The sequence below is a fragment of the Notothenia coriiceps genome, unplaced genomic scaffold (genome assembly GCF_000735185.1).
Source record: "Notothenia coriiceps isolate Sejong01 unplaced genomic scaffold, NC01 NC01_scaffold00004106, whole genome shotgun sequence".
NCBI classification, from domain to species: domain Eukaryota; kingdom Metazoa; phylum Chordata; class Actinopteri; order Perciformes; family Nototheniidae; genus Notothenia; species Notothenia coriiceps.
Window position 1 is genome coordinate 58,821 of NW_011336807.1, and position 26,293 is coordinate 85,113.

Below are 26,293 nucleotides of genomic sequence, written 5' to 3' on the forward strand. Positions count from 1 at the left end.
GGGGGGGGGGGTGTTTGGGGCAGCGGACACCATGGCAACAACAATAGCCACTCAAGAAAAGTCACAAGACTCCAGTTATACTTGGCCTGCACAACACAGCGTCCATCACCATATATACACACTCTAAATATATATATGAACATGTAAAAGTACTAACAGCTAGATAAATATAGGTCTGGACATGCTGAAGAGAATGACAGCAGTTGCGACAGAAGGAGTTGCCAGGACGATGAAAAGCAGAAAGTCTTGGATCATACCATGGTGTAGCAGAAGAAGGGATTAAAGGATGGAGGGGTGGAGAGATGGTGGAGGAGGTAGGGAGGCGGCGAGGTTACCGTCAGTGCGTACCATTGGCCTTACCACAGGGGGGTGAGAGGAAGAGGAGGAGGAGGAGGAGGAGGGCGAAGAGGAGGAGGACGAGGACGAGGAGGAGTCAGCTGGCTTTAAGGAAAGGCAACAAAGATCAGCACCAGAGCAGCGCCTTGGTGTGTGTGTGTGTGTGTGTGTGTGTGTGTGTGTGTGTGTGTGTGTGTGTGTGTGTGTGTGTGTGTGTGTGTGTACAGTATTTGTGTCTTTATGTGTTTTTATGTAAAAAGTAGTACATATTTTAAGCCAGCCCTAAAAATAACTCACAAACCGCAACGCTACTCTCTGAAGAATTAATTTTAGAAAACAATAGCAGAACACTAACACTTACATAAATGCTCTGTTGTGACATTGTGCCGCCTGTCTGGTGTCAGTTTAATTTAAAATAATTTGAACGCATTAATTAGTTTCTTCTATAAAAAAATAAACTTTAATCAAATGAAAAGCTCTTGGATACCTTCTCTGTCTCACATGGTGGAAAAGTGGACAAAATCATTTCATTTGGGCCAGGGAGAATTGTGTAAGATATTACTGCACATGGAGACTGGACCCATCCTGTGTGAGGCCGAATCACAACGATTGAAACATGTAGAAGGTAAGATATTGGGAAATTGCTGTCCAATGCCTTGAGGGCCAACATAATGAGTGATGGTCTGCGCCAGCCACAGAGGGTCAAAGAGCGTATTTTGTACGTGTCTATATGCTACATTGTCTTTATGATGCGTGGTGTGTGTGTGTGTGTGTGTGTGTGTGTGTGTGTGTGTGTGTGTGTGTGTGTGTGTGTGTGTGTGTGTGTGTGTGTGTGTGTGAGATAGAGGGCGCCTCTGTAGCTATCTGTTTTTCTTTGTGCCAGCTGAAGCTAAAGTACAGTAACAGTGAAAGCTTTAGCTCGACTAGGGCTACGTTCACCAAATGCATCTCGGCATTAATGGGCAATGCCTCCTTTGGATATGTGTTATTCAAGCTTTTCTTTGACCTGAGAGTAATCCACATCCACTTTAATCTACTTTCAGGTCATACAAATGCATTGGAATAACACAATAAAAAATGCTTTTGGAAGTTGGAGCCCACAGGTATTTAAATAACACTGAGAAGCACAAAGGTAACGCAATGCTTCCCTGCAGGGAGACACCCGCTGGTCATCTCTGGTGTGACGACATGTTACACCACCGGGAGTGATAGATTAACTCCACATTTAATCTATGACTCTTCACTCTGCTTTGGTGCTGGCCCTGTTAAAATGCCTTACCACAAAATGAAGCACTTGAAGACATTCTAACAGAGCCATACGTAATGATCGGACACATTAATGTAAATGAAATAAATTCCTATAATTTGCAAAATAACTATTTACCTGGACATGTATATCATAAGCACGTGTGTGTGTGTGTGTGTGTGTGTGTGTGTGTGTGTGTGTGTGTGTGTGTGTGTGTGTGTGTGAGTGAGGCATCAGGTTGTGAAGGGAAGGAAAAATGATGGATAAAAGATGACGAGGATGAGTGGGAAAGCTGGGAAGGATAGAAGGAGTGAGGAAGGAAGGGAGGGAGGGAAGATGGCACCTATTAAAACTATGTGCAGATTACCTTACAGCTCAAATATGTGGGAATGTGTGTTTGTGTGTTACTTCGAGGGCTAGCTTGGTCAATTAAAGCATATTAAAATCAGAAAAATGCTTCAATATGAAACTGAGGCTGTGAATGAGAATCATATTCAACTTTAATTCTCCCTTCTTTCAAAATGATTCTATTAACTTCAGTTTCATTATTCATCAGATTTAGAGCATTTCAACATGGTTTGTAAGTTTAACCAAACAAAACATTCGGTTTGTAAATCAATATAGAGAATTCCTTAAAGGCTGAACTACAGTGAGTTACTGTAGTTGCAGCTCATCTGATATATGAGCTCATTTTAAATTAGCATGAGCTGTTTCTCACATTACACGTCATGTTTTCAGCAAATGTCATCAGTTCAGTCAGTTCAATGGGCAACATGGGTTTCTTGAGAACTTTCTTTACAAGATTTGTGGTTAAGGTGAATTTGACCTGTCATGGGCTTAAACCATACTAACTACCTTATTTCACAATCCTTTTTTTTTAAATGCGTAGCACATAATAGGCTGTCCTCTTTGGATGAGTGGCAGCATGAGACCCATGTTACCCAGCTTGCATTTCAGGTGAGCAAGCAGCACCGCAAACCAATGAGAGAGAAGACAGAGAGAGACAGAGATAAACATCCATAACAGAAGAGTAAAGTGAACTGAAAAAGCTCAGAGAGAGAAGAAGAGAGATGGAGAGAAGAGGAGGCATTCCGAGTAGAGAAAAAGACAAGGAGGAGTAGATGCAGTTCATACTGGCATCCTCTGCAAGACACCGCTCGAAGCAAACCACTACAGATCTGTTCACACTACTTCTACTCATATCAAAAACAAAAAATGGAGAAAAAGAAACCAGATGAGATTTAAGAAGCACCCGCAGGTTGCTGGGGAGAATTAGAGACCCAGGATTTTAAAAGTATTCTGATTCGATGACCACAAAAAGCTAATCTAAGTCAGCAAGCACCCAGCAGAGCAGCGAAGGGGGTGCACTCATAAGAGAGATTTGAGCAATTTAATATTTACTAAAGGCAAAGTGAAAACATTTTAAAAGCTGGCCTGTTACTGCACCTCGCTGTGTACTTAAGGAAAAGCAATGACAGGGAGGAAGATGTTGGCAAGCTGCTGCTATTAGTTTGTAACCTCATTGCACATTAAAATTCACTTGTGCCTCGTGAAATGCAGTAACAGGCTAAAATCTAAAATGTCTCAGTGACAGGGTCCTAGTTCAGAAACAGACGAGACTTCTCACAGGGTTAAAGTGCGGAGGGTTTCTTAAAAAAACAAAAATAGAAAAAGGTAGCCTGAGTGTCATCACTCAAATTATTTTAAAAAACAACAGAGAAGAAAAAAAAAAGGACGTAGGGCCATGCCTTTAGGTTAGGGAAGGAGAGGAAAATAATGAAACATTCAGGAATAACAGCAAACCAATCAACAAAATCAAACCAAAGGCAAACTCCAAACCAAAGTGCAGCATCAGTGACTTGTATAGATGACAAAGATGTATATCTCTGGCCCATTGAACCTCAGTTAAATATACCTCATTATATATTATATATCTCAGTATGAAATAAATCAGGTTAATCCTTGTCAAAAGTTCCATTGGCAACTGACTCAAAATATTTGTTCACCCTCGGACAGTCTTTTGTTAAGTGTCTACGTATATATTTATACACTCCTCTTTCCCTTTATTAAAGCATTCTTGCTAAAAAAGATCTGATGCATACATTCAATGTGAAGCAACAACAGGATATAGAACATTTCAACTAGATTTCATCAATTTCATATGCGAATAAAAGATGAAATGTCCATTTAAAAAATACCCGGTGTGGCTTCCATGCAGCCTTGTCAGCCTCGCATGGGGACAAATGGAGTCCCTTTCCAAAGGCCTGATGAACAGCTGCCATGCTCACACACCCCTGGGATACAGTAGCCTTATTTGTATGCCTGCCCAGTTCTGTCTGAGGTGAATCACACCGCATTCCACCATGCGGGAACATACCGGTGTACACATGTGCATATCCTTTCTTTGCTTCATGTCCTCAAACCGGCAGTATGCTGAGGTTGTGAGAGTAAATCTAAACTTAATGTGCATCCACATGTATTCAAATGTTTCTATAATTGATGTGACGTAAGATGATGTAAATGTGTAGAAACAAGGTAAGGTGGTTTCTGTGTCTTCATTAGCTGAAACAAATGTAGTGTATATCAAAGTTAGACTCCCAGAGATCTCGACTTATTCAGCTTCACTGGCCCGTCTGATCGTAGTACAGAATCATTTTCCTCTCCGGCAAACTGCACACACAGCAGAGACTATCCATTGTTAATGCTGAATGAAGAGTTAATACACACTGCCTGTTCTCCTGCCATGGAGCACTTTGAATAACGCATGAATAAAACACCAATTATCCCTGAAGTGTAAATACGATAGACACTCAACATTTGACTTGTGTTTGGCATATTCATTCTTATTCAGCCCCACTGTTGACCATAGGGCCCCCACGTCGGTGCTAAATGAATTCATACATACATTTGCATACATTTCACAGGTCCTGAGCAAATCCATGTCTGGGCATTACTATTGTCGGATAAAATATAATACAAGATTCTCATTTGAATTTGATGTTTCTCTGGTGATTTATGAATTTAGAATGTTTCATGACCCTTGGGTCAAAACACTTGAGAATCTGTATTCAATATCTTTCCAGTAACGTTTGCTGCTTTGCAGAAATGCGCACCCTATCTGTAAACATGGTATACAGTAGCAGGCCTGGATATAGCACCTTCACATCTGCCATGCTATACAGTGTCCATCATGCCAGGGGAATGGACACTATCCCCTGTGGCGATGTTAAAAGATCAACTCAATGTGAAACCGAACCAAGTGCTGAGACAATGCAACAGGTTCAAGTGGTAAATGCAATAGTTTTTGAAGCTATTGATGTTTATCAGACTGAGGCATGAATACCTTTCTGAAGCAGTTTCAAATGTTACATAATCTATACAAAACAGGACTTGAATTAAGAGAATTCAAATTGAATTGCAGCCCAATTATTCCACTCCTGAAGATGAATACGCAGAAAGGGGAACTCAGGAAAGCTGTTTTGAAGCCTCCAGTTGTTATACAGAGTTAAAATAATAATGTTAGCATCCCAAAGGCCAACATATTAATGAATCAAACTGACCCATCTAAAAAGTATTAAGATGTAATGGGTCAAACATCTCTAAGAACTACTGTAGCAAGCCTTTCTTTTGTTTCAAATGACTACGACATCTGGACGTTTTCACTGCCAGAGTTATTCAGCCGTCTGTTAAGCTCAAATGTGATGCAGCTGAAGTTTCCTAATCATCTGAAAGCATGCGAGATGGGTATCAACACTCTGTCCGTGTGTGTGTGTGGGAATGGCAGAGCAGGCAGGCAGGAAGGGAGGGAGTTGGACTACTTACGTTAACCTCAGTGATCGCTATGTCAACAATGCTACCCACAACTATCAAGGCATCAAATGTGTTCCATGCATCAACAAAATAATGCTGCGTAGGGGTGGAGAGAACAGAAAAACAACAGAAGAAAAGGACAGAACATAAGACATTTAAAAAATGGAAAAAACAAAAATAAATGGAGAGAGGAGAAAAATAAGATAAAAAACATTATATACATGAGCATTGGAGTTTTTTTAGTAGGAGGAGAGAGGGAAAGAATCAACAAAATTCAACGGCAAAAAAAGAAAAGGAGGGGTCTTGAAAAGATGGACAGCAGAGGAAGAGCAGCGGAGATCGGTCATGCTTGTCCATGAGAGGAAAATGTCAACAACAAGAACAACAGTACAGAACAAATTCCAACAAAATCACAACCAAATAAAAGGCCCCTGTTGTTGTGGTTAAATGATGTGTAAGTGTGTGATTGGTCAGCGAGTTAGTTCAGTTAGTGAGGGAATCAAACCTGAGGATAAGTCACAGTCCAACAAAAAGTGGAGAAAAAAACCCGACAACACCTGAGATACTGTGAGGAAGCAGGACGCAAGACAGGAACCTTCTGTGCCCCAGCTAAACCCTGCCTCTATGTTTTAAGAAACCTATGAAGAAGCTTGGTCTCGCTCAGGAACCCTTTGTGGTCGGGGGTCCCCTGAGTAGCAGCGGCCATCTTGGAGTCAAGGATGAAGGGAGAGAAGTAGGAGAAGGAAGAAGAGAAAGAGGAGGCAGAGAGAGGAGAAGGAGAGATGAAGAGAAAGGACAACACAACACAGAAAGAGCCACAGAGGAGGAGTGTGGCGGGAAATGAAAGAAGAATCAAGAAGGCACAAGACAGAGAGAAAGAGGGAGCGACAAGGAGAGTGGGCATCGTACTTACGTTGATCTCACTGAGAATGACGTCTATTATGCTGCCAATTACGATGAGGAAATCAAACACATTCCAGGGATCACTAAAGTACCCCTACACAGGATGAGGTGAGCAGGAGGAGGAGATGGAGGAGGAGGAGGAGGAGGAGGAGGGTAAGAAAGGTAGGTTAGAAGGAAAACAACATCTGCTGCCACTTCCCAGCCCTATTACGTCGGTATGAGGCTGTGCAGTACACTGAGGGGGAGAATCAGCTGATGAACCCACACATGAAAGGACACATTTGAATCCTAATCGACAGAATCAAACGGTTTCCTTTCCAGTATCTGTCCATCAGCTGGATTTCCTGCTCTGTTAAAGCGTGTTGGGTGGAAGTTATTCAAGTCTTCCACCTGCATCTTTAGCTGTTCTAGCAACGTGATTATACTGAAAGCCCACTTTGTTTGATTAACTTGTGGAGGCCGATTCATCACCAGTAGTGGTATTTATGAAAAACATCCCCATAGCTTCAGGCCAAAATTGTTTCACTTAGGGTGGTAACATACAAATATATTATATGTACTGTGGGGAGAGAGCTGTATCTTGGAAATAATGTTTTATTTTCTGGTGTAAACTTGAGGGGAGAGCCAAGATCTAACAAGGGTCATTGTGAGACTGGACTGGCATGTCCATACTGTAAAGCAAGTTACTTTTCAGACTGTGTGTTCTCCCATAGCACCATTTGTATTGGTATTACTGTGGACTAGGAAGGCGTGTGTTGCAACCATTTTGTGCCAATCTTTTGCAACAAGATAAGATGAAATATGTAAGCATTTGTGTGTCTAAAGATGGCTGGAACTTCGGACAGGTGGACAAGAAGGACCAATGTCTGGATAATGAAATGTCCTATTTTTAGGAAGTGTTATTTTACTCTGACTGCAACGTTTTAAAAACATTAAGTTTGCACAAATGAATACAACTCATTTGTATGAATCAAACTGGTAAAGTGGCAAAAACTAAAGATGCTGAGAGAAAGTCAATCATAGTGAATCTACTTGAATCTGTCATCTTAAAAGGTTGTGTAAAAATAACAAGGCATCCTTGGACGCTATAGTGGTTTGATGAAGTTGTTTGAGGTGTGACAATATTAATGTAAAAGCAGGGTCAACCATTAATAGAGTTTAAGGTTAGAATCTAAATGCTATTGCATGTAGTGATTGCATTTATTTGCCATACTAACGTCCCCACACATCAGTAATAAAACAGGAAGTGGGGAGGAAAGCGAACACAGATCATTCAAAAATATGTTCAGAACTAAACAACACTGTTAAGATCAGAAATGAAAAGGCATTAGCACACATTTTTCACATTATAAAAGTCTCCCCAGCTGTTTCCACATGTCCTTTGACGACTGCAATACCTGCAAATAAAAGTGTTATTGGGTGGTCCGGCTGTGTGTGCCGGAAGAGTTTACTGAAGTTAAGACAATGAGACAAGTAATGTCCTTAAGGGTGGGTGTAAATGACCTTTAATATGTTTAACCTTTTGTAGAGGTGGTTATATTTGTGTGCCGATGTTTTCCTGTGGTAAAGTTTAAGTTTTGTACTTTTATTTTGAAGGGACTTTTGCCGGAAGTGAATAGAGAACGGAGGATTGTAAACACGTGTAATGACGGATGAATGACGGAGAAATTAACTTCAGTTAATTAGTTACGTTAGGTTTTTAGCACCTGGCTGATAGGGGCACAAGGTTTGTTATTACTTTAATTAATATGTGTATTGATATTATGTGATGTTATTTCATAGTTTTGCAGAGTTTTGAGTTCACGCTTTTGTATTAGCAAAACTGCTATATAAGGAATGGAGATGTTTTATCTGTGAGATGGTGGCTAATTATTGTGTTTTCTTTCTTTTCTTAGCTCTTACGTTGGTACTTGACAATTAATGTATACATGCAAGTGTGTACAATAAAAGGATACCATCAGTTTGAGAGTTAGACCATTATTCAGCTGGGGACGCTACAGTGGGTCCTTTTCAATACCAGGGCTCATTATGGCTTGGGAACATTTCCTCATGCGGCACTTCACTTTTTGACATAAATGAAATGCATGAAAGAGGGAAAATAGGTATCAGTTTTTGTATTTTCCACTAAAAACTGAATTGAGTAAGCCATAATTAGCGTTAACATGAACTTTTATTTCACACATAATGCAGCGCAGCATGAGGTCATTTCCCAAGCCTTAAAAGTTATCCTGCACATAATTGGTTATTCCAGCTGGAGCCGCCTGTGCATGAAAACACTGCAAGACATGCATGATTACATGCATGAAGTACATCCATAATCTTTTGATGTTATTATAAAAAGAAAATATTATTTGATTCATCTTAATAAATCTTGATAAAAGAACACATTTTGTCCAACATAATGTTGATTTAATAGCTGACGGGAAAAACGACAAATAATTTGGTTTTAATAAGTAGTGAGAAATCCAAGGGCTCCCAGATAATGAATTTGTTCATAAATGACATTCATTAATGCCAACAAATAACTTTGAGCAATTAACTTCACATAAATAATAAATACAAATTCGAATTAATTCAATAACTGCGTAGAAATAATGAATGAATGCATAAAACATGGAGTATTTGGAATGAAAAGTTCAGCATTTGGTTATAACGCACTGTTTATAATGAGCATAATGAGTCAAAGTGACACCGGCACCGTTGCCAATTATGTTGAAGGATAAGGTTAAAAAAGAAAAGAAAATTACTCTCAGCAGGCTGTTTAATTGAACTTCATATTTCACTGTCTCGTTCTATTAAAGCAGTCAGTGAGCTGAAGCACAGAGCCTTTATGTGTTTATGTCTGTTTGGCTTATCATTATCTGTAAAAAGTCAAGCAATAACTGGAACGTTTCTTACACTCATCTTTTGATTAGCATTATGTACTGTGCAACAGTAGAGAGCAGGGTGAAAATATGATATGAAACAGTTTTGTCTATTGATTCAGTTCAAGGATGTTCCACGGACCCTGCAGTAATAGGATGAGGCTTTCCCATCTGTTACTGTTTAAATAGCTGATGCACCAGAACGTTCTAACATTGGACCAATAAACCCACACAGCTTCATAGCAACAACAGCAGGAAAACAAGGGAGCAGTGAGATTAAAAGCCACGTGACGCCGTCCACTAATCATGTTTTAGATCCATGACACGGTAATCATCGTCTGGAGGAAATTACATGCGGATTAGGAACATACAGCTCAACATCAGTGAGCAGTTATTTCTAATGCAAAACCTCAAATGTACAGCATTAGACTATTTTATTATATCAATAGGTTGTCATGATTAGTAGTACAACTTTGTTTGATTAACATACTAAATGCAGCAGATACTTTTTATTTCTCTACTTTACTGCATCTACTTTTGTATGCCATAGCTAGAGAGGTGGACTTACCCTGGGTTTGAAGGCGATCAGTTTTAGGATCATCTCCACAGTGAAGAGTCCAGTGAAGAGCATGTTGAGGATGTTCATGGCATCATTGAAGCCTTTTGTCTGTCCATGATGCTGCAAAGACACATAAATGACTCGTTAAAAAGAAAGGGGGGTTTGTGTGTGTGTGTGTGTGTGTGTGTGTGTGTGTGTGTGTGTGTGTGTGTGTGTGTGTGTGTGTGTGTGTGTGTGTGTGTGTGTGTGTGTGTGTGTGTGTGTGTGAGAGAGAGAGACTCACCTGCATGGCCAGACAGATGGTGTTGAGAAGGATGAGTGTGAACATGAGGTACTCAAAGTAGGTGGAGTTGACCACATACCACACCTTATACTGGTAGGGGTTCTTGGGGATGTAGCGCCGCAATGGACGTGCCTTCAAAGCGTACTCCACACACTGACGCTGTGACACACACACAAACACGTGAGCATACAGAAACATTTCGCCTGTTTCTCATCACTCCCCCTCTCTGTGCTCAGACCACCCTGGAGGAAGAGCTGCAGAATTGTCTGAAAAAGCTCTTTCCAGCCCAGACTTCTGTTCCCTGCTCTGTGTGAATGTCCATGTTCTTGAATCATCACAGGAAACCCAGCTGCAGGGACTTGGCCTGGCTCCTTCATTAAGCTTTAGTCTCATCTTCTTTCTGAGCTGCTGTACTTCCCTCCTGGAGTGGTTCAGCCCCTAAAACTCAGGTTCAGCTTCCCATGTCTCCCCCCCACTGCAGGGCATGCATTCACTCTCCTTTGTGCCTTGTGAATTGCAAAATGACTTTCCCATTTCAGCCCAAATAGTCACTCTCCTTCTACTTCAACCTTAAAACACACATCTATCTTGCAGTAAACAGAAAAGACTGACAGAGACGGTACCTGGTTCTTGTCCAGCTCACAGTTCTTATACTCTTGCTCTCCTTGCTCCTGGAATGTGACAATGACGAAACCGACGAAGATGTTCATCATGAAGAAGGCGATGATGATGATGTAGATGATGAAGAAGATGGAGATGACCACGCGGTAGTTGTAGATAGGCCCAACGTCCTCGGTGTGAGAGTCTATGGCTCGGTACAATAACCTGAGGGAGGGCAGGGAAGGAGGGACGAATCATTGAAGGAAAGGAGGAAGATGGAAAGGACTCCAGTGCACAGTTTTAATGAGTATAAAATACACTCTGCAGGAAACCCCAACATACTATATGTATCAAGCAACTGATATCTTCCTATCAGGACATACTACTCAGAGCTGTCAATCACTTCTGTTACCAATGCTAAAGGAGAAACGCTAAAGGCTATTAAAAGAGCTGCTGACCTGGTTATATCCTTCATTTAATTTATGACTGTACATATATGCACGCCTTGATGTATTGAAAGATGATTGGGAGAGGACTCAATGTCAACTTAGTTAAAAAAGACGAGATAAAAAAAAAAAAAGTATTGGTTATGAACTGTTATGCAAACATGTGTGTAATAGATGACCTTAGACTATTGCTAACCAGCATTATGTATGATTTTTGTGACATGGCAAGAGGGGGGGAGGGATGGGTGTCGTGGCCAAGGGACTCCCTATACATCTCCTTTTATCATTTATTCTCTTTCTTTTTGTATTATTGTACATAACTTGTATCTGTATATGTGTCCCTCTGTGAGTGCTACTAGAAAAGAATAGAAAGTTGGTCACAAAAATAAATAAATACACTGTGTAGAAACAGTATGCAGGTCAGGATATATATATATATATAAATGCATTTTTAGTTTTAAGACACGCACTCTGGCCAGCCCTCGAAGGTAGACACAGCAAACAGAGCCATCATGCCTTGCAGGACATTGTCGAAGTTGAAGTCGCTGTTCTCCCACAGTCTCAGGGCTCTTTCAGGCTTCCCCACATCACCGTCCTTATACATAATGTAGGAACCCCTGTGGACACAAGCAGACACGCACACACATATCCACATGTATTATCTAGTAGTTATTCTGTAAGGTAGAGTTCGAGCAGCTTGCGTGCAGGAGGGATCTCTCACCTGCACTCTGCATACGTTTGTTTGGAGCTGTCAGTACAGGTGAAGAACTTGCCCTGAGGGGAAAACATAGAGATGTAGTATTTAAATTAACCTGATTACGAAGCTTGTCCTTCTTCTTCTTTCCTTCCTTTCCACTTTACCTTAAAGAGTTGTACTCCAATGCAGGCAAACATGAACTGGAGCAGCGTTGTGACGATGACAATGTTGCCAATGGTCCGGATTGCCACAAACACGCACTGCACTACATGCTGTAAAACACACCCGTAATGATAGTGAAGTACAATAATGTGTATTTATTTGTTAAGAAGAGAGTATGTGTGTATTATGTGTTTTTGATGTACGTGTGAGTGTTTTAACCTTTAGTCCTTTGGCTCTGTTGATGGCCCTCAGTGGTCTGAGCACCCGCAGGACCCTCAGGATCTTCACCACGTTAATGGCACTGGACCTGAAACACACATGGGGTTAACTATGCTCCAGTTTAAATGATGAAACACACATTTTTACACACATGAAGACATATTTGCAAAAGAAGTTTTAAAAGCATTTTTTCAGCACACACTGAACTAAAGATCAATAAACACACAAGTTAAAGAAACCAAAATGATCAGATAAAAGTGAACTGAAACACAACGAGAAGTATGACACAAAACTATAATGATTGTCTTTAGAAACAGGTAAAGGTGGCCTTAAATTCTGCAGAGTCAGTAATAATATGTGTGTTTTTTAAACATTACCTTTACAGAATGTATGCTTAAAAAAGCAATGAAACATGTTTAAAATGACTTACAACAAAACGCTGAATAGTATCTCTGATTTCTATTAGGGCATTGGAAGCAGTGCACTTTATTTGATCTAGCGGAAATCAGGTGGCCAAATAACAATACTGGATTATAGTCAGGTTTAGTAAATTCTTAACTACTAATAAACGTATCATATATTGACTGACACTATGGGTTTGTACGTGTTGATGAATAAGGAAAATTACATAAAATGTGCACAATAGTAGGAACAATATAGAAAAAGTGTTTATGTATCAAACACACACATGTTTAACACAGATAAAGCAACACACAGACATGTACAGGCAAACAGAGTTATTGTGCTGTAAGAGAGTGTCAGTTAAAGCCCAATGCCAAACAGTGTGACCTTTCAAAGGAAGTGGAGTGAAGGAAAGGGTTTGAACTTTTAAACCAAAATAATTAAATGCATACATTGACATTTTGAATTTTACAATAGATATTTGGAAAAAGCTTGAGCATTGGTCCATTGTTCATCTGAACTAGGTCTTCATTATTACTATATGACGTCAACAGCTCTGAAACAAGCTAACAACCTTCAGGATGTTCAGTTCACCGATGAACAAAATGCAAAAACCTTTTCCCAAAGTGTCACAAAGGAAAAAGTGTATTAAAAATGTCAATTTATACTTTTAAGGGAGTGACATTTTAAGAGGGTTAAAGGAGTGGTATAAAGGGAGTGACATTATTCTCTGTATACTTTAAAATAAAAAAAGGAAAGACCTGTTGAACAGTTCACACAGGAAGGTAACGTTTAAAGGGAATCAAAGGGAGCTCATGTTGAGCAGGATTTCATCAGCAACATATCACAGTCAAACCAGCTGTGGAGATATCCTGTAGTGATAGTACAAACTTCAACTCAATTTCAAACATTTCTTTAGAATATAAAATGAATATAACTACTAATGAATGTTGTTCAATAATAGCCCTGAGCAAGTCCTACATCAGCAGAAACATGATGGCATTTTAATGATTTATTCACTCAAATAAAGGCTTGTTTCCTTCCTTGTGCAATTTAAAGTGCCTGGATCACATTTCTGTTTATCCTGAATATAGCTGTGCAAGCCACCTGATTTTTAAATAGTTTCCTAAGAAAGCAAACATGCAGTTTCCGTCCAGAGATAGGAAGTAAGGTGTTACATATCGGACACACTGTTCTTTCGTGTGAACTAATGTTGGACATATTACATGCTGTCCACACACAATATCATACAGAGCAGAAACACATCACGCTGTGGTTTTCTGCATTTTAACTAACAAAACCCTTGAAAAACTATTTGCGCAGATACTTAAATGGACATTTTAAAAAAAAAGGATACAGATATACAGTATATCCACAGGGGATACTTCCATATTGGGTTGAAATAAATGCACTGAGGCGGTAGTAGACACTACCAGCACCTTCACAATTAATCTGACTGTGATATACCCAGAAAAAATCCCACACACTCACGACTTTTAACAGGCAAAAACAACTGAGATTTGAGCATTATGGTGTCATTTCTACAGCCCAGGAGAGTTCCGTTTATCCAAATGTATGGTAACTGAGTTTGCGCTGCCCCAAAATATATGTGATAAATAATCATATTGACATTTATTGGACATGACAGCTGAGTACAATATAACAGGACCCAGGGGACCCAGAAAAGACAATCTTTGGCTCAAAACAAATGTTGCTGATAAGACCTGAAAGTGTGACGAAGCACAATCTTGTGTTTTTCCATTATCAATACAGTGTAACCCCAATAACCTACGCCTGATGATAACATCACAGATTGCACTCTGGAGTTTATTTTCTTGCTTTGACTAAACTCTCCAAGACCATAGAAATACCAAAAGCAAAAGAGTGACAGTTTTACACAGTTAAGGTGAAGGTCTGTTAAGGGGGTTATTAGTGCAGACTAATGTGGACTTACGTCGAGAAGTCATGTCTATTAAGCATTAGAGACAGAGAGTGTAGCATAGCATATTAAACATCAGAAATATCACAGCATTTCAAGAACAAGAAGCAGAGAACACATTTAGTAAACATCACAAAGAGAGAAAGGAATTGGGAGTAATGAAGTGTGAACTTGTTAGAGAACAGAGAGAAGTGTGAAGCATGGGGCAATTTACATTAGCACATTTTTGTTCCCACTTTACAGCTTGATTTGTGTCTTCTTGGAAAGGACTAGTGTCTCATGCACTTGTCATTATCTGGCTGACTGGTCCAGCTTTTGAACATGAAGCCACACAAATGGATGTGTGATGATATTGTAAACTTCCCTGATGATGTCGCTTGGAACTGCTGCCACATAATGTTAGATGTATCAGTGCACACTACTTGGACTGAAAGGCTAAAGCAGCTTATATTTCAAATGGGACGACAGTATAAAGCATGCATCAGGAGACGTTAGGCTGCACTCACTGTATTCCAGAGGAGATGAGGGACACACTGACAACCACCAGGTCCAGAATATTGAAATAGTTTCTACAGAATGAACCTTTATGGAGGACGGCCCCATAGGCTGTCATCTGTAGGGGTCAAAGTTCATATTTTAAAGAAGGATACAAGCACAGTTGAGTAAAAGTACATTTGGAATAAAAGTAGATATAATACATTGTAAATATACTGTTAAAAGTTAAAGTCCTGCTTTCAAAATCTTACTTAAGTAAAAGTACTAAAGTATCGGCATCAAGTTGCACTTATTAGTAAAAGTACCCCTTAGTACCCGTAATGGCCCAATTCAGAATCCTGTATATATATTGAGTTACCGGGTAACTATCATGATCTGAATTATCTGTTTTTATCACAGCTTGTGAATGTAGAGCTTATTGAAATACTCGATATACTGCTGCTGGGTGTCTTAACCTGTAAATATATGTCAAAGTGTATATAAGGAGGAAAATACTCAGGTAAAGTAGAAGTACCTCAGAATTCTACTTAAGTACAGTTCTTGAGTAAATGTACTTTGTTACTATCCATCACTGGTGTACAAATAAAATAAACATTTGAATAAGTGCTTTTGACCTTTATCTCTGAACAGGCATTACATAATACATGCATGGTGTTTACTGCAGAGGAAACATACTTCTATTATTTTATTATAAGTCTACTTTATAAAAGATTGGGATCACATTCAATTAAAGCAAATCAATCACATGTACAACTTGCAGATGATACGTCCCAAATATGATGCATCATAAACTTTCTATACTACCTTAAGAATGATCTCAATGGTGAAGAGTCCAGTGAAAACATGATCTGCATATCCTAGGATCTGCAAAAGAGAAACACGATAACAGCTTTTTGTTTAGAGGTACCATAGCATGAAACATAGACAGAAACGTGATAACGTGCAGCTCTTCAGAGTTACAGCTGAACTAATGGTTAACTGTAGCATCGTCCTGGATGACTTCACCACATCCTGAATCAATAACGATGAGGTTCAGGTCTAAGGTAATGAGGTTTGATTAGACTCAAATTCTACGAGTGAATAGAGCGTAAACTGAAAAACAGGAAGTATAATTCCATTAAAGTTTCATGCTAAGGTTAATTGAGGTAGATTTGTATACAGAAACTATATAATAGCCAAATAAAATACAATACAACAGATCTTTAGGGCATCTTGCTCACTGAGAGAATAAACAATACACACAAACAGGATCAGTGCTCATTCTTCACATTGGTCTACAGCTCACAAATGACACCAATTAACCCTTAATAACATTTATATATAAGATTATGATGTTGCGCTTTAAGTGTACACAGCTGCAATGGTCTTAAAGATTAACAGGCGTTTCACATCTTCCTAACATGAAGCTAATCACAGTACAGTACTCTGGAAGAAATGTCATTAAGTGTACCAGCCAGTCACAATAAGCTCTGCTTCCTCTATATGTTGCTGTCGGCTATAACCCATTTAGTACAGAATTCATTTTGATGGGCAACTAATGATGACTATAGTGTTCGCCTTGTGTTTATTCTATACCCTTACATTCATGTTCTTTTATGGTGTGTGTTACCTGGTTTCTGAAGGAGTCATTCTTGACCGGGTCCTCTGCGGCCAGACTGATGCTGCTCAGCAGGATGAAGAAGAGGATGAGGTTGGTGAAGATGTTGTGATTGACTATCTTATGGCACAGAACCCTGAATCTGAAAAACAAAGTGAATTCAAACACATTTCATTCTCATGCTACAAAATGTATAGAACATTTGATATGATCAGAACATGACAGAGATGGGAATAGACACCGGGAGAAACTGTGGGGGGGAGAAAGGCAGGTCGGCTGACTGCAGAACCACAGCCTGCTCCTACTTGTTATCGTGACCAAAGACGAAGAAAGCGCGGGCCTCCGGCATTGGAATGGCCTTCTCCTTCAACTGAACGTCGGAGAGTGGTCTCGGCCTCGGACCCACCGGCATCTCAGGCTCCTCCTCCTCATCGTCTCCTGGAGAGGAAGGAAAAGGATAACAGTGAGAATAAATAAAATGCTGACGGGGGTAATGTTGCCTTAGCAGAGGTAGCAATGGATCCAAAGGAACAATTGGACTGAATCAAAATTCAATAAAGTACTTTAAAAAGTGTTGTTAAGCAGCTACTTGTATTCACAGGTTCTTGGTACCACGTTTCTATTCATATACTGTATACCTAAGAAAATGGACAACAATGGGACCCAAGACAGAATCTTTGATATATATATGAAGCAGTGTGAAATTAAAATATGTAATTATTAATATGAGATGAAAACTACTTTTTTAAGATGTTTGAGATGAGAATATTTATTTATTGGAGATGTCACATAGACCTGTAGAGTTTTTGGCAAGTTTTCATGACAACCATGTGTTACCTATGTAGTCGTTGGCAGGATATGGGTTCTTCTCCTCACTCTCATCTCCACAGTAGTCACCTATGCTAATCTGCAGGGGGAGAGCATTGCATTCAGTAACAAGTTCATTCATTTCTCTAACAACACTTTTAGATAATTGAAGACTGCAGATACTCTAGTCTGTATGGGTGTTTCTGTACCTTTGTGGCAGTGTTGGCCTCTCCATCGGAAGTGATGGACTTCAGCTCTATCTCCTTCTTCTTCTTCTTCTTCTCCTTCTTCTTCTCCTCCAGGGGCAGCTTCTCGGCTAGACGCTTCTCTGGGATGGCCAACCTTGAAAGACAGAATATTAACAGCTTTCCCCTTTCCTAACCTTAGCAATGTTAGCCCCATTTTAATCCACTAATGTGTAATGAATCACATCTAGATTAAGACCAGGAGAACAAAAAAAAAAACACTTAGATTTTTGTAATGAGGGGGAGTATTTCAATCCCAGGGGGTGGCTGTGCTGATATCAAACCAAACAGATAGTGAGCAGGCAAATGTTTTTCCTAAGATCAATAGAGGTTGCAACCAAAAAGAAGACATGTAATGATTTGTCGAAACTATTTTCCTCAGCTGCACTAAAATCTAACATTACCACTGCAGACAAATTGCCTTTGTCAGCAGTGAGACGCTTAAATTACCCAATAAAAAAATGGTTTTGACACAAAAGCAAAGCAGATAAAATGTCAGCCTGACTTAAAACCATAATGACATGTTCATGCTCTGATTGTAAATCATTTTTAGTACTTTAATTTCAAGGCTCGAGTATCACCGCCCTTGAATCCTATCCTACCTTTCCAGGTGTCACATGCAAGAAGAACTTTGTTTCTTTTCCCCAGATAACTGTCCACCTGTCTTTCTTACCTGGCCAGTTTTTTCCTCTCCTTCTCCTCTTCCTCTTCTTTCTGGGCAGATGTCAGACTCTCAGCGTCTGCTAGATTGTCAACAGCGATGGCCAAGAAGACATTCAGTAGGATGTCTGTTCAGAAGGGTGAAGCTAAGGATGTTGCTGAACTAACAGATCATCGGTGTGGATGATAGCAAGCAATCCTGGCCGGCTGAGTAAATAAAGAGTAACCTTTCTGCATCTGAAAGACACTGAAGTCCCAGCTGCCTGAGCAGAGCTTCTTTGACCTCCAGCAAACAGTTCTGGCTTCATGACTGTATCCCACTGCAAAACACACCCTTCATCCTGCATCCTAAAGAGGGTTTGGATTTCATTCAAATCCCATCAGTCACATTGTTATCTGTTTGATGGGATGCACTTTAACAGAATCAGAAACACAATTTGGCTGTCAATCTTTGCTCCAGACCTTTGATTGTTCACCAATTGCCTTCAGATCCACATGATACATGCTGCTATGTAATGTACGTATTTTAACTCAGGATACAGTTTCCGCAGATGAAGAGGATGATGAAGTAGATGCAGACCAGCATGCCGGGGAAGGACGGTCCACCGTATGCCATGATACCATCATACATCACAGAGTTCCAGTCCTCTCCTGTTAGGATCTGTGGATTCAGAAAGAAAAGAAATAAAGGTCTGAAGAAGAAAAGCATTAAAAGTCTCACCCCTTTCACAGTTATTTATCTAATTCAATTGTAATACAAACTAGATTAGAGTATCTAACTTACATATCCCTAAACCCTGCACCTTATATGTATATGGTCTAAATCTGTACCTTATCAAAAGATGTTTGTTGATATTTATACATAACTAAGTAAATCGATCTGAATTGTGTATTTGTTGAAACCTAATGCATCTGATTACTCTTTGCACTTTCTGGTTGTATGCAAACTGCATTTCGTTGTACTCTGTGCACAATGACTATAAAGTTGAATCTAAATCAAAATCTAAAATGAAATGACTTTCTGCACTGTAGAAATGTAGGAGTCAAAGTTCATCATTTCAAGTCAGGACAAGATGAGAACAAAAGCAAACACGGGAGGGAAACAAGAAGCAAATAGAGACATCTGCCTCACCTGAAACACGGTGAGCAGAGACTGGGGGAAGTTGTCAAAGGTGCTGCGTCGGGTCTCGTCAAAGTTGAATTTCCCCCCGAAGAGCTGCATGCCCAGCAGGGAAAAGATGATGATGAAGAGGAAGAGCAGAAGCAGCAGGGAAGCGATGGAGCGCACAGAGTTCAGCAGGGACGCCACCAGGTTGGACAGAGAGTTCCAGTATCTGGGGGGGGGGGCACAGACGTCAGGTTTAGTACAAGTCAAAATAATTGAGGCCTTCATCAGGGCAAGTACAACATGGTTCACTTTGGTTTGTTTTTTTATCCGTGTTGGCAAGTACTCACATGACCTGTATAGACCAGTAAGTCACATGTTTTAAGTGGACAGGAAAAGTGACATTGAAGACCAAGACCACCAGAGGGAACGACAACAAATGTCAATACTAACCTGGTTATTTTGAAGATTCGCAGCAAGCGTACGCAACGTAGCACAGAGATGCCCAGAGGAGACATAACCTTGGTTTCCACCAGAATGGTTTCAAGAATGCCGCCACAAACTACAAAGCTGTCGAAGCGATTGAAGAGCGAAACAAAGTACGCCTGTGGAGATTTAAGACAGAAGTAAAACTTTAAGCGGAAAGTAGTGGAGGGAGGAGTTTCTCTTGAAAGTCTTTGAATGTATAAGAAATATTTTCACATAGAATTTATTTTTTAGATAAATAATGCTGTGAGCCACCGACCTGCAGACCCAAACTGTACATCTTTAACAGCATCTCGCCAGTGAAGAGTGCTAGCAACACCTTGTTGGCAATATCTACAGAGGAGGCAAGTAAGGAGATGGAAAAAAAGGAGGAAGGGGTTAGAACAAGGAAATAGGGACCGAATAGAAAGGGACAGCAAAGGAAGATTAGTGGAAAAGGAGAGACGAGGCAAAAATAATGTAGCTACAAACACAACAAATAGGGTGTGTGTGCTTATGTACCTTGTACATCAGTTAACCACTGAGGCTGCTGGTGATGTTCAGAGGCGATGGTAAGAGTGTTGAGGAAAACCAGGAAGATGACCAGCCAATAGAAAACCTGCGATTTGACCGCTGCCCGGCACTTCCTCCTACACAGCCTGTTCCACCTCCGAGAGTATCGACTGAGGAGGAAGAAGCGCAGATTGAGAGAAAGAGAGAGATGGAGAGGTGAGAAAATATGGGAGAGAGGAGACGTAGTGATGAGGAGGGAAGTGGGAAAACAGCAGAGAGGCAGGAATGAACAATGGAGGAAATAAAGAGGAAGATCACAGGCCCATGAGAGAAGAAATAAGGAAAAAAAAAAATGTTAAAAATTAACAAGTGAAGAAGAGAGTGGAAAAAAACAGCAGAGGAGAGAGAAAAGAAAGAAAGAGTCAGTTAGTCTGTCTGCAGCGTAGTGATGACATCACTCCTTGGTCGGTGGTTGTCTGTTTGAGAGCAGGAAATGTTAGTCATCCTCAAAGACGATTCACACCAGAAGGAGATATGCACCATTAGAGGGGAAAAGAACAAATGCTTATCCTGAGGAAATGATTGGAGGCTCAAATGTAAACGGAAATGTGTTATATAATATTGTGATTCAACTATAAGGAAAGATCATGGTAACAACAAGAAGTAGATCATTTTAGTTTTAAAACTCTATTATGTCTTCTATTTAGACATCTGAACATGAGGATTTTAAGCTAATTTGCTCTTTTTCTGCCCTCTAATAAATACACTTTATTGATTTGAATAATCAGCTTTTATCCATAGCCATGTAATGGATCCATACCACAACTGCCCAAATCAATTATCTGTATTTTCCTTGTTTGAGAGTATATGAGTATATTTATGATTTGTACTTGACCCCTTTCTCTATTGGCCCCCTGCAGCACCAGAGATTTGTCAGCATATGAACAACTAACCAGGAAGTGGAATTATTCCCTGCTTATACAAAATTCATGTTTCTTCTGTTTGAGTGTGTGTGAGCTATTTAGAGTCACTTATGGCACACAGCGGCTTTGGCCATGATGCACACACTGAATGTTACATGAGACACGACTCACAGCAACAGAACAAGCGGACATGCATTGTTACAGAAAGACACATGTCCCTTTAATGTCTGTGATGTTATTTTTGAAACATCTTTTGAGGCTCTTCAAAAGAACCTTAGTTACAAAACTTTGTCAATATTGACATGTTTCTGTCTCTAAAGAGGACAAAACACCTCTTGGTATTTTAATATGGGTTGGAAAATGTCTGTTTTAGGAATTTGGGGATAATATAAGTACCACAGCAGAAGAGACATTAGAGAAGGTGGATTAAGGGACTATGGTAAACAACATGTACTAACCTGAACTTGGATTTGGAGATCCTATTTCTGGAACACAGAAAACAGAATGGAATTATACACACACATAACACACATATAGACAGGTACACAACATGGAAGGGGTGTTTGGAGAGGGATATTTGATCTTGAATTGACATTTGTAAAAATCAATTTTTTCGAATCAAATCACCCCAAGCAAACACATACAGTATACAGTGGCATCCAGTCAAGTGAACAATAAAAGCTTTAAGTTTGGATTTCCTCCAATCTCTCCTGGTGTGAAAAAACATAATTTATAAATAGACAAATGTCTGTTGATTGTTCACCACTGTAACAACAAAACATACAGAGTACGGAAGACAAGAGATTATGGAAGATCTTATCTGGACGGAAAAGAAAAGAGGAGTGGAGAGGAGAGGGGAGGAGAGGAGAGGAGAGGGGAGGGGAGGAGAGGAGAGGAAAGGAGACAGAGGAGAGGAGAAGAGAGGAGCGTAGAGGAGAGGAGAGGAGAGGAGAGGGGAGGAAAGGAGAGGAGAGTAGAGTAGAGGAGAGGAGAAGAGAGGAGAGGAGAGGAAAGAGGGAGGAGAGGAGAGGAGAAGAGAGGAGTGGAGAGGAGTGGAGAGGAGAGGGGAGGAAGGAGAGGAGAGGAGAAGGAGAGAGGAGAGAGAGGAGGGGGAGGAGAGAGGAGAGAAGAGAGGAGAGGAGAAGAGAAGAGAGGAGAGGAGAAGAGAGGAAAAAAGAAGAGAAGAGAAGAGAGGAGAGGAGAAGAAAGGAGAGGAGAAGAGAGGAGAGGAGGGAGGAAGGGGAGGAGGGAGAGGAGGAGACAAGAGAAAGAGGAAATCCCGCTGTAGAAATTCAGATTGACATATCAAATGATATCTGTTCATATACCCTGATCTGACCATGTGGGATTAATATATAATATGATAAACTGATGTTCCTCTTTCAGGCAAGGGTTGTTTAAGGATAACAAAACCTTATGCACAAAAAAGCACTTATGTTTGGTGAATACGGAGATCCGATTTGTACTGGTTTGTGTATTTATGGCTCCTTTTGTTACATTGAAATAGTATTGTAGTGCTTGTATTCAGATAAATAAGTAAATAAAAAGAGCGTCACACACTGTAATGACCTTTCAGTGAGATGAGTGTCCTGACTCGGTCCATAGCAGCAGATGAATTGACGGACCAAAGCAATGAAGTGACTCACTGCCTGACTGAACGGAGGATAAAATGACTGACTGGCTGGGATGGAGGCTGACATTACACGCGTCTCTCCCCTCCGGTGCCCGTCTCCATTATGGAGATCAGCAGGCGTCCAAGTAGCTCCAACCCAGAGGACTATGTCTACGGCAATGTGAAGAGACACTGCTGCTAGTCCAACCTGTTGCAGTCTCACCGAGAAAAGATGAAGACTCGTATTTCCAGTCCTGGCAAGGTTTCCTACTCGTTTGGTTTGGGACAGTCTGGCTGAGAGTCACTTATTTCACAAACACTTCAGGAGTCATTATTTTAAAGCTCCTCGTGGACAAGAGAAAGGAGATGGATGCTAGAATTGAATACGCTTTTATTTTAAAAACCAAATGAGGAATGATTGTGCTTTAGATTTGATGCACGACAGCTTTTATAGTGCACAAATACGAAAAAGCATTTTGTGCTTTATCTTTTTCTAAATATGAATCTTTAATGCACGCAAGATGTAGTGCTATCTCGAGCTGCAGCAATAAGTCAATAGAAAGAAAAGGAACTATAAGGAAATAATGGAACAATTATGATGGCTTCTCTCTAACATTTATTTGGCATTATGAGCCGAGGTTGTGTCAGCTCAGGAAGACACAGATATGATGCCTTCTTTGTTTTGAGTTGTTTTGGTCTGACGGGACAAACACAAACAACATAACAAAGACGAAGTAACAGATGGACAGCGAGATACAGATAAACAACAGTGTGCCATCCAAGTGTGCCTCCAGTGTTGCTGATTTAGTTTTATTTCACAACCATTCCATTTTAAATGTCTATGCTCTGACTCAGAGCAGTTTGTGTGTAGGTGTGTTTGCTTGTATGTGCTGAAGTGGTAAAGTGGGCCTGCCAGGGTCATGCTCCTGCGTGGCCTTCAGTCTAAGAAAGAAAGCAACGCACAGTGTGTGGAGGTTTAATTCCTCATAGCCTGACCTATGTCTAATGAAGGTCACAGATTATTCGGAGGTAGAGAAAGAAGAGTCATTTCTCTAACCAGCCCCATTGTTGAGCTTGATGAGGTCCGCCCTGGTGACCTCAGTGAAGGACGGAGCCAGGACAGGCCTCTCTTACCTTGTCTAACACTAAATTGCTTATTGAGGAGAGAGGCAGGATGGAGGTCAGTCTTGGGACGGACAGAAGGTGACCATGAGAGGGGGATAAGGAAGGAGAAGAGGGTGTGTATGAGAGAGGGTGAGGTACTTACGCTAGCCGGGTACAGCAGGTCTCCCCCTCCACGTCTCCCCCGGGGGCGTTGTCTGTGTTGACGGATTCATTCTCACTGGCTGGCATGCTCACTGAGAGACCGAGGAGCAGAGCACGAGGAAGAGAGGAAGTGACAGAAAGGGAAGAAAAAAGAGAAAGATGAATTAACACTCTATATTGTATGCTGGTTTTATACATTATTATATCTAAAGCTTGAGGACTCCAAACGTTCAGTCACCTTTACATATATAGTACTACACACACTTAAAAGGCTATAAAGTGCATTCGTTCCTATTTAGTGAGGAGCTGCACTATTTTAAATAGTTTAAAAAGTGATCTTTCAAAAAGTAAAATGTAGATATTTGCACTGATTGCCTAACTAATTAGAAACTAACAATATGTACTGCTAAGGGATCCTGGGAAACAACCTCTGCAACAGCTATTAGGAAGGATCTCAACTTTTAAGCTGAAGGATTGCTTAACTCTGTGTGAGCTAAATCATTAAAAAAGCCTTTTGTGATTTAATAGCTCATGGAGTCTGGTCTTTGGTCTGCAAACTTCCCGGAGGATGTCGAAGCTTAATTGCAGCCAAGGTTTTGAGGTCTTTTATACAGTCATCTATCTAAACTTCGGCAGCTTTCTTAGTTTGGAGACTTTGAATGTGTCACTTTGTCCTTATTTAAAGACAGGTTTCAAGGTGCATACACATGGAAGGATGAATATCAGGGGAGATGGAGGTGGTAAAGAAAGAACAGAAGTCATTTGAATTGGTAGTTAAGGATGGAAAAGTGTAGGGAGGGAGGGATGGAAGCATCATGGGAGGTGTAGATTGAAGGAGAGGAAAAATAGGATAAATGTGGGAATTGCTGTTTGAGGGACTGATACATTGCTTTTTATTGCTTCTGTCAGTCTTTGCTCGCCTGCGGGAATAAGCTGCACTCCCCTCACTGTCACCTCAAACACTTATTGTATCACCCTGTGGGTACAACAGTCAGATACTGATAGGAATCTCAATGCGTCTTGTATTAAAGGAAGATATCCCCCGTTAAATAAAGCCAGACCCACTCTTGCAAAACGGCTTTAAACACAAAACCAAGGGACATGATCGGTTCCTTAAGATGAGAGCGCTTTCCAAGCTCAATAAAAAAACTGAAACCTTGACTTTAACTAAATGTATTGTGTCAAAAACATCGCACATAACTGTATTAGGTTAGTTGAAAGCAATAATATTAACTTGAACCTAATATTTAGAATTAATTAATGTTATTGCTTTCAACTAACCAAATACAGTAAAGTGAAATATGTTGACATGATACATTTAATTAAAGCAACATTTCAGTTTCTTCAGTGCTGCTTGTAAGCACTTAGCTAGCATAATACATTAAAGTAAGCTCATTGAGTTAACAGCGTGCTTTGCCGAATGCCTTGTGATGGATGAATTCTGCTGTGGAGATCAGGACCGTCTCAGTGAACATTAAGGCCTCTGCTGTGAACACGCTCAATGTTTCTCACTTCGCCACGTGCCACCTGCTGCTATGCTACTTAGTTAAAAGCACTCGGGGCCCTCGGTGTCTCTCGAGGCTAAAGCCTTTCAAATATATAACCAGCCCTGTGCCTTCTCCTCAATGGAGCTCTGAACTAGTTTAATACCTATTGTTAGAGTAAACCCCAAAGACTTGAGACACGGAGAGGAGGAACGAGATGAAAAAAAAACTAAGGAAGGATCAGGCATGGGAGGGAGAATGGAGGGGATAAAGGAATTCATTAACTCTAACCAATGTTGGCATGTGTGAATGAGAAAATATATGAAATAAAAGCATTGAAAATAAGCGGCCAACAAAAAGGATTGCAAGAATACAAAAATAAAACATATTAAAAATATTGTACAAAAATATGTTGATTTATTGATTATCAGTCTGAAAGACGTTTACATTTTCGCGTGCCGTGAGTTATTACAGTGATACCTTTTTTCTGTAGCCCAACTCATGGAAAACCGCCCATCTGGCAACACTGAGCTCGAGAGCAGTCTGGACTCTGGAACGTCATAACGCTGTGATTTTCGTTTGGATTACTGGTCTGGGTGAAGCTTGCGAGTGTGTGTGAGACAGAGGAGAGGAGAAGAGAGGAGCGTAGGGGGAG

At 40.4% G+C, this 26,293-nt stretch overlaps 1 protein-coding gene across 3 annotated transcripts in view; it reads right to left on the bottom strand.

The window, feature by feature from the left end:
* Positions 1-183: 183 nt before the first annotated feature.
* The window catches only part of LOC104942104 (voltage-dependent L-type calcium channel subunit alpha-1C-like), a 43,240-nt gene continuing 17,130 nt past the window's right edge, over positions 184-26,293 (bottom strand). For all 3 annotated transcript variants that reach the window (XM_010767301.1, XM_010767300.1, XM_010767302.1), the window contains 23 exons: positions 24,156-24,246; positions 21,735-21,761; positions 20,363-20,523; positions 20,121-20,194; positions 19,829-19,980; positions 19,403-19,604; positions 18,811-18,931; positions 18,284-18,398; positions 17,575-17,707; positions 17,396-17,465; positions 16,864-16,996; positions 16,571-16,700; positions 15,766-15,825; positions 14,973-15,079; positions 12,126-12,213; positions 11,909-12,016; positions 11,769-11,821; positions 11,518-11,664; positions 10,625-10,826; positions 10,002-10,160; positions 9,728-9,838; positions 6,306-6,389; positions 184-441 (listed from right to left, as the gene is read on the bottom strand). In XM_010767301.1, coding sequence (XP_010765603.1) covers positions 280-441; positions 6,306-6,389; positions 9,728-9,838; positions 10,002-10,160; positions 10,625-10,826; positions 11,518-11,664; positions 11,769-11,821; positions 11,909-12,016; positions 12,126-12,213; positions 14,973-15,079; positions 15,766-15,825; positions 16,571-16,700; positions 16,864-16,996; positions 17,396-17,465; positions 17,575-17,707; positions 18,284-18,398; positions 18,811-18,931; positions 19,403-19,604; positions 19,829-19,980; positions 20,121-20,194; positions 20,363-20,523; positions 21,735-21,761; positions 24,156-24,246 — 2,690 coding nt within the window. In that variant the 3' untranslated portion in view covers positions 184-279. The remainder of the gene's footprint in view (positions 442-6,305; positions 6,390-9,727; positions 9,839-10,001; positions 10,161-10,624; positions 10,827-11,517; positions 11,665-11,768; positions 11,822-11,908; positions 12,017-12,125; positions 12,214-14,972; positions 15,080-15,765; positions 15,826-16,570; positions 16,701-16,863; positions 16,997-17,395; positions 17,466-17,574; positions 17,708-18,283; positions 18,399-18,810; positions 18,932-19,402; positions 19,605-19,828; positions 19,981-20,120; positions 20,195-20,362; positions 20,524-21,734; positions 21,762-24,155; positions 24,247-26,293) is intronic.